This window comes from Oncorhynchus gorbuscha, linkage group LG02 (genome assembly GCF_021184085.1).
Source record: "Oncorhynchus gorbuscha isolate QuinsamMale2020 ecotype Even-year linkage group LG02, OgorEven_v1.0, whole genome shotgun sequence".
In the NCBI taxonomy this organism is placed as follows: domain Eukaryota; kingdom Metazoa; phylum Chordata; class Actinopteri; order Salmoniformes; family Salmonidae; genus Oncorhynchus; species Oncorhynchus gorbuscha.
The window spans coordinates 58,326,232-58,341,315 of record NC_060174.1 but is presented as its reverse complement, the minus strand read 5'-3'; the positions used below and the strand labels follow the sequence as shown (position 1 = coordinate 58,341,315).

Below are 15,084 nucleotides of genomic sequence, written 5' to 3'. Positions count from 1 at the left end.
CAAAACCTCTCTCATTGTCATTCAAAACCTAGGTTAACCTCCACTGTATTCACATCCTACCATGCCCTTGTCTGTACGTTATGCCTTGAATCTATTCTTCCGCAACAAGAAACCTGCACCTTTTACTCTCTGTTCCGAAAGCACTAGATGACCAGTTCTTGTAGACTTTAGCCGTACCCTTATCCTACTCCTCCTCTATTCCTCTGGTGATGTAGAAGTTAATCCAGGCCCTGCAGTGCCAAGCTCCACTTCCATTCGGTAACGTCCCACCTGGCCAACATCCGGTGAAATTGCGGAGCGCGAAATTCAAACTACAGAATTATCAATATTTAACTTTCATAAAATCACAAGTGTAATACATCAAAATAAAGGTTAACTTCTTGTTAATCCAGCCGCTGTGTCAGATTTCAAAAAGGCTTTACGGCGAAAGCACACCATGCAATTATCTGAGGACAGCGCCCCGCATACAAAACCATGGAAAACATATCTCAACCAGGTCAGAAATAGCAATATAATAAATGCCTTACCTTTGATGATCTTCTTATGTTGGCACTCCAAAAGGTCCCAGTTACATCACAAATGGTCCTTTTGTTGGATAATCTCCTTTATATCCATAAATACTCAATTTAGCTTGAGTGCTTCAGTCAATAATCCACCCAGTTTCCCTCCATCAAAATGCATACAAAATGAATCCCAAACGTTACTAACATACTTTTCCAAACAATTCAAAAAATATTTTTACAATCAAACCTTAGGTACCCTAATACGTAAATAAATGATCAAATTTAAGATGGAGAATCGTTTGACGAACAATTGTCTTTACCGGAGAAAAATACCAAAGAACGCACTCTCATGCACGCGCTTGGAAACACTACAGCCAAAATGGGAGCCACCTAGAAAATCTACCATTTCTGGCTAATTTTTCCAAAAACCAGCGTGAACCTCTTTCTAAAGACTGTTGACATCTATTGGAAGCCCTAGGCACTGCAATCTGGGAGGACTTCAACTTATAATAAAAGTGACAGCCATTGAAAATAGTGGTAGGCTGAATTTTTGTTTGATTTAGATGGTTTCTCCTCGGGGTTTCGCCTGCCATATCAGTTCTGTTAGACACTTTAGAGTGTCTTCTATCCAAATCTACCAATTATATGCATATCCTAGCTTCTGGGCCTGAGTAACAGGCAGTTTACTTTGGGCACACTTTTCATCCGGAAGTGAAAATACTGCCCCCTACCAAGAGAGGTTAAGTGCTAGACCTCAGCTGAATACGGTAATGAATGGTGTGGCGGTTGAACATGTTGCAGAGACTAAATTACTTACCGTTACCTTAAATTGTAAACTGTCATAAAAAAAAACAAATAGATTCAATGGTTGCAAAGATGGGGAGAGGTCTTGGCGTAATAAAGAGATGCACTGCTTTTTTGACACCATACTCCAAAAAGCAAATTCTGCAGGCTCTAGTTTAGTCAAATCTTGATTATTGTCCAGTCGTGTGGGCCAGTGCTGCAAGGAAAGACCTAGTTAAGCTGCAGCTGGCCCAAACGTTACAGCAAAAGCACACAACAGAGTGGCACGTTTTGCTCTTAATTATAATCAGAGGGCTGATATAAATCCTATGCTGCCAGTCTCTCTTGGCTAAGAGTTGAGGAGAGACTGACTGCATCACTTCTTTTTATAAGAAACAATGTGTTGAAAATCCCAAATGGTTTGCATAGTCAATTTACACACAGCTCTGACACACACACTTTCCCACCAGACATGCCACCAGGGGTCTTTTCATCATCCCCAAATCCAGAACAAATTCAAGAAAACATACAATATTATTGGAACTTCCTTCCATCTCATATTGCTCAAAATAACAGCAAACCTGATTTTTAAAAACAGATAAAGCAACGCCACGGCACAATGCCTCTCCCCTATTTGACCTAGATAGTTTGTGTGTATGCATTGATATGTAGGCTACGTGTGCCTTTTAAAAATGTATGTGGTTCTGTCCTTGAGCTGTTCTTGTTTAATGATGTTCTGTATTTCGTCATCCTGTATTATGTTTCATGTTTTGTGTGGACCCCAGGAAGAATAACTGCTGCTCTTGCAACAGCAAATGCGGATCCTAATAAAATACCAAATACCAGATACAAGAGGTCGCAATTTACGCGATAAATTGGCCCATGTCAATTGCCAGCCACAAAAGAAAATCAGCCAGGCTCTTTTACGTCTTCTTCCAAATGGTAGCTATAAAAGCAGAGGTTGCACACAATGCAACAATATGATGAAGTGTGAATATTTCTGCCACCCACATACAGGAAAACAGTTCCAAATAAATGACATTATTACGTGCTCCGCCACCCATGTCATCTACATGATTAAATGTACACGTGGGCTGTGTTATGTAGGTAAAACCTCTCATTCTCTCAAACAGAGAATTTGTGAACATTAAAGTTCAATCAGGAGAAATGACAGGGATTATCCAGTTGCAGTACATTATCCAGTTGCAGTAATGTTTTACAACATTACATTTCTACCTTTAGATTTTGTGGTGTAGAGAAAGTTAAGATAACAGACAGGGGAGATGATATAAATAATAGGCCTACTCTGAGTAAAAGAGAATAGTTTTGGAATTTCACACTCCAGACATTATTTCCTAGAAGTCTTAATGATGAAATGCCTATGTATGTTATGTTGTAAATGTGAACATTAATTATGCCCTCATTTCAGATTACGTTTATAGCCCAACTATTGTCTTTCTTTTACACATTTAGCATATAGAATGCCATTGTTGTGATAATCTTGGTAATAGTTGTATGTTTTAAGGATCCCATTATCTCCTCTTTCCAAACATTTCACCACCTAAATTACAAGTGTTGGATATGCACTGAACAATTTAATGTCAGCACAAGTAATCTACAAAATGTATTATAATGACTAGCTTCAAACATTGTCTATTGGTATTGTTTTTAAATTGAACATATAGCTGACCAATGTAAACAATGTGCGAGTAAAGCTATTCTCTGCTTCAGATGCACAATATCAAGGGGTAGGGCTGTTACGGTGACTATATTACCACCACACCGGCAGTCCCGAGTCATGAAGGCAGTCAAATTACACATGACCATTTAGTCATGGTAAATTAGGCTTCTCCAAGCTCTGATGCTGCTGATGGTCATTAGCAGACTACCATAATTGCTAACTGTCTGGTACACAGCACTCTATTGGCCCTCTAATCACCCTGACATCAATGCAAATGTAATTAAAAATCGAATCAAACTCTTAATGAGAGCCGATGAGCTCATGTTACACAACATTTCTCTAGGCTTTGTAATTGTGTGAGAAAACAGAGTGATTTACTACTAAAACTGAGAGGATCCCATCAGCTTTCTATAGGCTAGGCCTCTCCCTAATGTCAATATGCCGTGTCCATTGCTGTTTTGGTTAGTCATTATTGTCTTATTTCACTGTAGAGCCTCCAGCCATGCTCAATATGCCTGTCATGACCTGTCCTGATCAGGTCAGGTTACAGGAGACCACAACCCTACATATTATCTCTCAACCCCAACAGAGGAGGAGAGATCTAGGGGTCTGAAGATGTGGAGGTTTTATGACCCCTCACGCCCCTGGTAAATCTCAGGCCACAGACAAATTCCTTTGTCCTGTTACTATGGAGAACTAGCCTCAGAACATTAAAACATAAAATAAAGGGACTTTGGAACAATGGTTTCCGTCAGCCAAAATGGTGGTCATGGCGATAGATGGAATATGAAAATGTATGTAATTTTGTTTTGTTATTAAAGGTTAATAGATGACGTTAATACGAAAACATTGTAACGTGAAGAGTTTTCCTAGTATATGTTTGATGTTTATACATTGTACGTTTTATGGAAAATATCCAAATCAAAGAGAATGTTTTGGGAAAGATGAAATGTGAAGTTAGTTGTCTAAAATAGGATTTGAGTCAAATCTAGACCTTGCCCTCATAACTTGGTACACCCAGAGAATTGCCCTAAAGGCAGTTACGCCCACTTCTGACCCAAGGGTATAAAACCTGTGAGTAAAGAATTTACAGGAAGACTACGTGACCCAAGCTGCAGCCAAGGTCTAAAAGATTAACGAACCCAAAATGCAACGCAAGTTTGTAGACAAAGAAATATTTTTCTACCCAAGCTACGGATGAGTAGCTGTGTCTAAGCGGGTGAATTCAAGTCGAACCACCTAGCCTCCATCTCCCATCGAATCGTGGTATCTACACGGTTTCATTCCAACGCTGTGAGCTCTGAGCTACAGAGTTGTCTGTCCTCAGAAGACCCCTTCCAGAGCAAGGGTGAGGGAACAGACTCCTAAGCCAAAAGGACACTGACATCGGGAGGACGATCAGAGAGGTGCGCCGGGGTAGTGCGTCATCGAGCAGCAGAACGGTCCATTGAACGGTCCACGAGGAGAATCCTCAGAGACCTCCCCCACGTAATTAAATCATTATATTCTGACCCATAAGTGCGGCAGTTTGGGGCAAGGCTAGGGTTAGAATAGCATAGCTGACAAATTCACCCAAATGTATATTTCTCTCGTGTACCTTCTTTTTTCTCTCTTTCTTTGAAATCCCCATTTTGGGTAACACGCGCCATAGTGTGTTGGCCCGTTATACTAAGTTCTAATCAATAGCCTATAATGTGTTTTGTCTATGTGTATCTTTTATCATCATTTTAGCTTTTTAGTAAATAAATATCCAACTAAGATTGGTGTGGTAAGAACTCATTGGTGAGACCCGGGGCCGTGCAAATTCACGGACTATACGACGTTCAGAACGAGATTGCAGAGGTAACTGGTTAATTAGCGGCTGTTGTAACATCGATATTCTGATATTCTTTGAGTTAATTTGGGAAATAGAAACTCAATAAAAACTAGTTTTCCCATGGTGCCCCAGGTTAATGCGTTAATAATTTGCTTGATTCAGTTAATCACGCAATTAGAAACTTGTATTCATTCAACGCGCAACAGTCGTCACATTAACTAATACAATGTCACGACATGCCTTTGCTTGCCATTTTGTTCCACCTCTCACACGTGGTGACCTCACCTGGTTTAACCTCTTAGGTCGACCCGACACGCAGGCGTCCCATCTAGACATCTGGAAATGCAAATGCGCTACGCTAAATGCTAATAGCACTCGTTAAAACTCAAACTTTCATTAAAACACACATGCAGGGTACTGAATTAAAGCTACACTCTTTGTGAATCCAGCCAACAAGTCAGATTTTTAAAATGCTTTTCGGCGAAAGCATGAGAAGATATTATCTGATAGCATGCAACACCCCAAAAGACCCGCAGGGGACGTAAACAAAATAATTAGCATAGTCGACGCTACACAAAACGCAGAAATAAAATATAAAACATTCATTACATTTGACGATCTTCTTTGTTGGCACTCCTAGATGTCCCATAAACATCACTATTGGGTCTTTTTTGCGATTATATCGGTCCATATATAGCCTAGTTATCGATCTATTAATAATTTAATTGAATTTTGCACGCCCAATTTTTCAGTTTTTTTGAAATATCCAATAAATGCTGTTCCACTTCATGATTGTGTCCCACTGGTTATTGATTCTTCACCAAAAAAAATACAGTTTTATATCCTTATGTTTGAAGCCTGAAATGTGGCAAAAGGTCGCAAAGTTCAAGGGGGCTGAATACTTTCGCAAGGCACTGTATGTGCGTAGGATATCTACTGTTTGCGTGGAAGTATGTGTGCAGCTTTAAAATGGATGTCTTTGTGTTCTTGACTTTAAAACGTTCCCTGAATAAACTGTACTAACCTTTTGCATAAGCTGAGTCTTTGACTAATTATTATTATACCCATGGTCTTACAAATCTCGGGATTGGTCAGAGCTATTGATGGTTAGTTATTATCATTGGGATTGAAAATTCTCGTGACACAACACGTCTCTCATTGTCAATGAAAACCTAGGTTAACCTCCACTGTATTCACATCCTACCATGCCCTTGTCTGTACGTTATGCCTTGAATCTATTCTTCCGCAACAAAAAACCTGCTCCTTTTACTCTCTGTTCCGAAAGCACTAGATGACCAGTTCTTGTAGACTTTGGCCGTACCCTTATCCTACTCCTCCTCTATTCCTCTGGTGATGTAGAGGTTAATCCAGGCCCTGCAGTGCCTAGTTCCACTTCCATTCCCCAGGCGCTCTCTTTTGTTGACTTCTGTAACCGTAAAAGCCTTGGTTTCATGCACGTTAACCTCTTAAACCTTTTGTAACTAGGGGGCAGTATTTTCATTTTTGGATAAAAAACTTTCCCCTTTTAAACAAGATATTTTGTCACGAAAAGATGCTCGAATATGCATATAATTGACAGTGTTGGATAGAAAACATTGGACGTTTCCAAAACTGCAAAGATATTGTCTGTGAGTGCAACAGAACTGATGTTACAGGCGAAACCCAGATAAAAATCCAATCAGGAAGTGCCACATTTTTTGAAACCGCCTCATGACAATGACTCCTTATAATGCTGCGATTGAGCTTACGTTTTCTACGTATTCCCCAAGGTGTCTACCGCATTGTTGTCACACCCTGGTCGAAGTATGTATGTTTTTCTTCATTTATTTGGTCAGGCCAGGGGGTGACATGGGTTATTGTGGTGCGTTTTTGTCATGGGGTTTTTGTGGGGTGTCTAGCATAGTCTATGGCTGCCTGAGGCGGTTCTCAATCAGAGTCAGTGATTATCGTTGTCTCTGTTTGGGAACAATATTTAGGCAGCCATATTCTTTGAGTTGTCGTGGGTGATTGTTCCTGTCTCTGTGTTAGTTGTCACCAGATAGGCTGTATAGGTTTTCACTTTCCGTTTGTTGTTTTTGTATTGTTCGTGTTTTTTCTTTATTAAAGATGTATCGAACTAACCACGCTGCATTTTGGTCAGACTCTCCTTCAACGGAAGAAAGCTGTTCCAATTGTGATGTCTTTTTACGCATTTATGTTGAAGAATAGCCGTAAGGGACCACATTTAGCAAGTGGTCACATGATGGCTCCCGCAGAAAATCTTGCACACAAGTACACAAGTACACAAGTAGCCATTTTTCCAATCGCTTCTTATGAGAAACCAATTGTCCCGACGGATATATTTATCAAATTGTTATGTGGAAAACACATTGAGGATTGATTCTAAACAATGTTTGCCATGTTTCTGTCGATATTATGGAGCTAATTTGGAAAAAAGTTTGGCGTTGTAGTGACCACATTTTCCGGTCAATTTCTCAGCCAAACATGACGAACAAACAGGAGCTATTTCCCCTACAAAAATAATATTTTTGGAAAAAAGGAACATTTGCTATCTACCTGGGAGTCTCCTGAGTGAAAACATCCGAAGTTCTTCAAAGGTAAATGATTTAATTTGATTGCTTTTCCTATTTTCATGAAAATGTTGCCTGCTGCCAGCAGAGCCTAGCATAGCATTATGCCATGATAAACTTACACAAATGCTTGTCTAGCTTTGGCTGTAAAGCATATTTTGAAAATCTGAGATGACAGTGTGATTAACAAAAGGCTAAGCTGTGTTTCAATATATTTCATTTGTGATTTTCATGAATGGAATATTTTGTAGGAAGATTTATGTCCGCTGCGTTATGCTAATTCATTTGAGGCTAGGATTACGCTTGCGGATCCGGGTTTGTTAGTCGCAAGAAGTTAAAGCTAGGGGGCAGAATTTTCACTTTAGGCAGAATTTTCACTTTAGGATAAATAGCGTGCCCAATTTAAACTTCCTGCTACTCATACCAAGAATATAAGATATGCATATTATTCATAGATGTGGATAGAAAACACTCTGAAGTTTCTAAAACTGTTTGAATCATGTCTGTGAGTATAACAGAACTTATGTACCAGGCAAAACCCAGAGGACTAACTGTTCAGGTTTTTTTTTCTTCCCCCATCTCTGTTCACTATATTGTCGTTGCCATTGGATATTTAATAGTAACCAATTTTCAGTTCCTACCGCTTCCACACGATGTTGCCAGTCTTTGGTTGAGGTTATTCCTTTGTGCATTGAAGTAGTAGGCCAACTCGGAACTGGGGACACTTTTGTGAGTTGCGCAATGTATGAAAAGCAGAGCTGGTTTCTTTTCATTCATGTATTGAATACAGATTGCCCCGTCTACAATGTGATCGATTATTAACGTTTAAAAATACCTAACGTTGTATTTCAAAAGAATTTCAAAATATTTTGGCAAAGTTTATAGGTAGTGACGTTGTGTTTTTGTAAGCTGTTTTTTTTCTGGATCAAACGCATTTTATGAATGGACATTTTTGATATATATGGACGGAATTATTGAACAAAAGAACCAATTGTGATGTTTATGGGACTTATTGGACTGCCAACAAAAGAAGCTCGTCAAAGGTAATGCATATTTTATATTTTATTCCAGCGTTTTGTGTAGCGCCTGCTACGCTAGCTCCTTTGTTTACTGCTGGTGCAGATGGGTGCAGGCTATCAGATAACAGCTTCTTATGCTTTCGCCGAAAATTATTTAAAAAATCTGACATGCTGGCTGGATTCACAACGAGTGTAGCTTTAATTGAGTATCTTACATGTGTGATTTAATGAAAGTTTGAATTTTATAGCATTTTATTTGAATCTGGCGCTCTGCATTTCCCCTGGCAATTGGCCAGTCGAGACGCTAGCATCTCCCATATCCATAAGAGGTTTAACATTAGAAGCCTCCTCCCTAAGTTTGTTTTATTCACTGCCTTAGCACACTGCCAACCCGGATATTGGACTTTACAGCCTAAACTAAGAAATAGGGTATAAAGTATCAGCCTACTTGGTGACACCCACAGAAGCACTATTTTTGCACAAGTTTTCGAATACCAATGCCCATTCCGATATTCTAATATTCCTATAACGTACCTGTCCCTATATTTTATTCTATCAACAGATGTTTCTGCATTAAAGCATACCGGAAGACAGTGTTTACAACATATCTTTCAGAAGGTATTCATACCCCTTGACTTATTCCATATTTTTTTTTGCATTACAGCCTGAATTCAAAATAGGTTAAAAAAATAAAATAATCACATGTACACATATACCCCATAATGACAAAGTGAAAACAGGTTTTTAGAAATGTTATGCATATTTATTGAAAACGAAATACAGATATATCTACTTTACATAAGTATTCACATCCCTGAGTCAATACATGTTAGAATCACATTTGTTATTTTACAATTCTGGGTCTTTCTAGGTAAGTCTCAAAATTATTTACAAACCTGCATTGTACTATATTTTTCAAGGTGGTTGTTGATAATTGCTAGACAGCCATTTTAAAGCAGATTGAGGTCAAAACAGTAACTCGGCCACTCCGGTATATTCACTGTCTTCATGGTAAGCAACTCCAGTGTATATTTGGACAAGTGCTTTAGGTTATTGACCTGCTGAAAGGTGAATTCATCTCCCAGTGGCTGGTGGAAAGCAGACTGAACCAGGTTTTCCTCTAGGATTTTGCTTGTGCTTAGTTCCATTCCTTATATTTTTCAGCCAGAAAAACTCCTCAGTCCTAAACGATTACAAGCGTACCCATAACATGATGCAGCAACCACTGTGCTTGAAAATATGGAGAGTGGAATGTGTTGTATTGAATTTGCCCCAAACAAAACACTTTGTATTTAGGACAATTGATTTGCTTTGCCACATTTTATGCAGTATTATTTTAGTGCCTTGTTGCAAACAGGATACATGTTTTGGAATACATCAGGCTTCCTTCTTTTCAATCTGTCAATTAGGTTAAATATTGTGGAGCAACTACAATGTTGTTGATCTATTCTCAGTTTTCTCCTTATCACAGCCAACTCTGTAACTGTTTTAAAGTCACCATTGGCCTCATGGTGAAATCCCTATATGATTTCCTTCCTTTCCAGCAACTGAGTTAGGAAGGATCCCTGTATCTTTGTAGTGACTGGGTGTTTTTATACACCATCCAAAGTGTATTTAATAACAAAGGGATATTCAAGGTATATTTTTTTAGTCATACACTTCTACCACCAGGTGCCCTTCTTTGCGAGGCATTGGAACACCTCCCTGGTGTTTGTGGTTGAATCTGTGTTTGAAATGCACTGCTCGACTGAGGGAACATACAGATAATTGTATGTGTGGGGTACAGTGGTGAGGCAGTCATTAAGAAATCATGTTAAAACCAATTATTGCACACAGAATGAGTCCATGCAACTTATGTGACTTGTTAATCACAATGTTTTACTCCTGGAGTTATTAAGGCTTGTCAAAACAAAGTGGTTGAATACTTATTGACTCAAGACATTTCAGCTTTTTGTTGTTAATGAATTTGTAAAAAAATACGTATAGAAAAACATAATTCCACTTTGACATTGTGGATCATTGTGTGTAGGCCAGTGGAACACAATTCCAATTTCATCAATTTTAAAATGCAGGTTGTAAATCAACAAAATGTGGAAAAATAAATACTTTCTGAAGGCACTGTGTGCTTCCATTGCAAACAAGAAATTAAACATACTTTACAGCCAGCATTGTTATAGTCTCTATGACTAACATGTCTTGTCTTTCAGTCAAACAGGCTATTCCAGATTACCATTTGTATTTGCCACCTGTTTTTAGTAAGGACAGGATACACACCCACACAGAGGGAAACAACAGTCACGTGCAGCTATAATATACAGTAAAATAGCATAGGAAACAACAGTAAAATTCACATATGACTGCATATTACTGCTTATTATATGCTGTAAAATGTAGCCTAGCAAACAACAGTAATATGCAGCTATATGCTGTAAAATGTAGCCTAGCATACAACCGTAAAAGGCAGCTATAATATGCAGTAATATGTAGCCTAGGAAACAGCCATCACATGCAGCTATAATATGTAGTAATATGTAGACTATGAAACAACCAATATGCCAACAGCTGTAGCCTGGGGAAAAACAGTCATATTCAGCTGTAGCCTAGGATACAAAAGTAATATGCGGCTGTAGGTTATAGATAAAGAGATTAAGATGTAGGATTAACCTTTAAAGAAGAGAATAACCTTACCTGATACCTCGAGCTTTACTGGTGGCATGGCTTGACTTAGAACACTGTTGCTGCTGTGTGAAGAATTCTGTGTGTGGAATTCAGTTAGCTACAGAAGTCTACTGTCCTTTTATAGAGAAAGCTTTTTTTGCTAGTTGGGCACTACACTGCTCGCTAGTGAGCTACACACTCTACTGGCAGTCAATATGGAGGCGGTGCATTATATAATCCTGGTATATAACCCATTGCTGAGGAACAAAGGGACAGGGAGGGGAGAGAGAGAGAGTGGAAAGAGAGCCAGCATCATTCAGAGATGAGAATACAGGGACAGTTATAGAACAGTCCCTTTTCTGATCTTCACACCAGGGTCAAAATCAAATCAAATCTAATTTTATTTGTCACATACACATGGTTAGCAGATGTTAATGCGAGTGTAGCGAAATGCTTGTGCTTCTAGTTCCGACAATGCAGTAATAACCAACAAGTAATCTAACTAACAATTCCTAAACTACTGTCTTATACACAGTGTAAGGGGATAAGGAATATGTACATAAGGATATATGAATGAGTGATGGTACAGAGCAGCATAGGCAAGATACAGTAGATGGTATCGAGTACAGTATATACATATAAGATGAGTATGTAAACAAAGTGGCATAGTTAAAGTGGCTAGTGATACATGTATTACACAAGGATGCAGTCGATGATATAGTGTACAGTATATACATATGCATATGAGATGAATAATGTAGGGTAAGTAACATTATATAAGGTAGCATTGTTTAAAGTGGCTAGTGATATATTTACATAATTTCCCATCAATTCCCATTATTAAAGTGGCTGGAGTTGAGTCAGTGTCAGTGTGTTGGCAGCGGCCACTCAATGTTAGTGGTGGCTGTTTAACAGTCTGATGGCCTTGAGATAGAAGCTGTTTTTCAGTTTCTCGGTCCCAGCTTTGATGCACCTGTACTGACCTCGCCTTCTGGATGATGGCTCGGGTGGTTGATGTCCTTGATGATCTTTATGGCCTTCCTGTAACATCGGGTGGTGTAGGTGTCCTGGAGGGCAGGTAGTTTGCCACCGGTGATGCGTTGTGCAGACCTCACTACCCTCTGGAGAGCCTTACGGTTGAGGGCGGAGCAGTTGCCGTACCAGGCGGTGATACAGCCCGCCAGGATGCTCTCGATTGTGCATCTGTAGAAGTTTGTGAGTGCTTTTGGTGACAAGCCAAATTTCTTCAGCCTCCTGAGGTTGAAGAGGCGCTGCTGCGCCTTCTTCACGATGCTGTCTGTGTGAGTGGACCAATTCAGTTTGTCTGTGATGTGTACGCCGAGGAACTTAAAACTTGCTACCATCTCCACTACTGTTCCATCGATGTGGATAGGGGGGTGTTCCCTCTGCTGTTTCCTGAAGTCCACAATCATCTCCTTAGTTTTGTTGACGTTGAGTGTGAGGTTATTTTCCTGACACCACACTCCGAGGGCCCTCACCTCCTCCCTGTAGGCTGTCTCGTCGTTGTTGGTAATCAAGCCTACCACTATTGTGTCGTCCGCAAACTTGATGATTGAGTTGGAGGCGTGCGTGGCCACGCAGTCGTGGGTGAACAGGGAGTACAGGAGAGGGCTCAGAACGCACCCTTGTGGGGCCCCAGTGTTGAGGATCAGAGGGGAGGAGATGTTGTTACCTACCCTCACCACCTGGGGGCGGCCCGTCAGGAAGTCCAGTACCGAGTTGCACAGGGCGGGGTCGTGACCCAGGGTCTCGAGCTTGATGACGAGCTTGGAGGGGTTCATTTCAATGTATAGAGGTAGAGAACCATTGCGATAGGTCCTATTTCACTGTAGTACTTTTTTTTGTTTACTTCCTGAATTGAATGAAATGACTGCTTCTCACAGGCAATTCTTGTAGTTTTAATTAAGCGTTTTTAGATTATTTTTGCATGTTGTTTCCTAGGATGTGCAGTGCTTTTAGGCTTGAACTTAAACCTTTAGGCTAAGTCATCTTGTAGTGGGAAGTGATTATGGGCTATTTGTACAGCTTACCTCATAGGGGCAAGGGTCAGATGAGTTTCATTGCTTTCATCCCACACACACACACACACCTCTACTATTAGTATTCAACTATTCTCTAATGGCACTATAATGAAAAATGCATAATAGTTCTCTATCTATACATTCACTGGACATTTAAACCAATATATTGTGTATTTTTTTAATCAATTAGAAGGATGCTGGCCTGTTCAAATACTTGTGTAATAAAATAACAAAATGGACATAGAGAATAGACCGGTGGCAGTTAATGTGCACGGGTTGTCTTCACTTTCCCCGGTTCAGTCTGTGGACATATACTGTGTAAACCTGTTACGTATCTCTGATATACTAGCACACAACTCCCCCTTGTGGCTATTCAGATGATGGCTAAACAGTGTCGTACAGTAGATCCTTGGACATTTATTACCACTCTTTGAAAACCAATGCACAAATAAATATTTTTTTTGAACTTAGAATTAAATAATGAAAAGAAAAATCTGTTATTAGGCTACACAGTCATTCTACATGGACTTTGAATTCAGTTTTAGAAACACAATTTGTCAGTCTTTCGTTTGAGGAACATGCAGCAAGCTATGCATGCCTAGTTTGTTCATTTACCCTAGCAGATGCTCTTATATTCCCATGCCCTAATCACAGTCACCGCAAATCTATTTTTAACAACAATATCATTAAATAAAATACACTTGAAAATTATACTTTCCCAAATGAACAAAAGTTGCAAGTGCATATAGGCCTAACTGATTATATGCAGTTGCTGTGTTAAAAAAAAACAAATGGCTTTTTCTCAAATTCAGTGATGATCAGATACTTTTTTTGGTTTATTTTTATTTAACCTTTACTTAACCAGGTAGGCCAGTTGAGAACAAGTTCTCATTTACAACTGCGACCTGGCCAAGTTAAAAAAGCAAAGCAGTGCGACAAAATCAACAACACAGTTACACATAAACAAACGTACAGTCAATCACACAATAGAAAATGTTATGTACAGTGTGTGCAAATGTAGAAGAGTGGGGAGGTAAGGCAATAAATAGGCCATGGAGGCAAAATACTTTAAATACTTTAAATATAATTTAGCATTAACACTGGAGTGATAGATGTGCAGATTATGATGTGCAAGTAGAGGTACTGGGGTGCAAAAGAGCAAGATGATAAGTAACAACATGGGGATGAGGTAGTTGGGTGTGGTATTTACAGATTGGCTGTGTACAGGTACAGTGGACGGTGAGCTGCTCTGACAGCTGATGCTTAAAGTTAGAGAGGGAGATTTAAGACTCCAGCTTCAGTGATTTTTGAAATTCGTTCCAGTCATTGGCAGCAGAGAACTGGAAGGAAAGGCTAACCCTAACCCTAACCCTAACCCTAACCCTAACCCTAACCCTAAAGCAAGTGTTTGCTTTGGGGGTGACCCGTAATATATACCTGCTGGAGCGCGTGCTACCGGTGGGTGTTGCTATGGTTACCATTGAGCTGAGATAAGGTGGGGCTTTACCTAGCATAGACTTACTGATGACCTGGAGCCAATGGGTTTGGCAACAAATATGTGGTAAGGGCCAGCCAACGAGAGCTGGTGGGTAGTATATGGGGCTTTGGTGACAAAACGGATGGCACTGTGATAGACTACATCCAGTTTGCTAAGTAGAGTGTTGGAGGCTATTTTGTAAATGACATCGCCGAAGTCAAGGATCGGTAGGATAGTCAGTTTTACGAGGGTATGTTTGGCACCATGAGTGAAGGAGGCTTTGTTTGTGAAATAGGAAGCCGATTCTAGATTTAATTTTGGATTGGAGATGCTTAATGTGTGTCTGGAAGGAGAGTTCACAATCTAACCAGACACCTAGGTATTTGTAGTTGTCCACAAATTCTAAGTCAGAACTGCCCAGAGTAGTGATGTTAGTCGGGCGGGAGGGTGTGGGCAGTAAATCGGTTGAAGAGCATGCATTTAGTCTTACTTGCATTTAAAAGCAGTTGGAGATGGATACAGAATGTTGTCATCT

At 39.7% G+C, this 15,084-nt stretch overlaps 1 protein-coding gene across 1 annotated transcript in view; it reads right to left on the bottom strand.

Annotated features, from left to right (window-relative positions):
* Window positions 1–11,228, bottom strand: part of LOC124005302 (beta,beta-carotene 9',10'-oxygenase-like) — a 102,421-nt gene extending 91,193 nt beyond the window's left edge. Inside the window, exon 1 of the mRNA XM_046314440.1 lies at window positions 11,061–11,228. Coding sequence (XP_046170396.1) covers window positions 11,061–11,088 — 28 coding nt within the window. The 5' untranslated portion in view covers window positions 11,089–11,228. The remainder of the gene's footprint in view (window positions 1–11,060) is intronic.
* Between the last annotated feature and the right edge of the window lie 3,856 nt (window positions 11,229–15,084).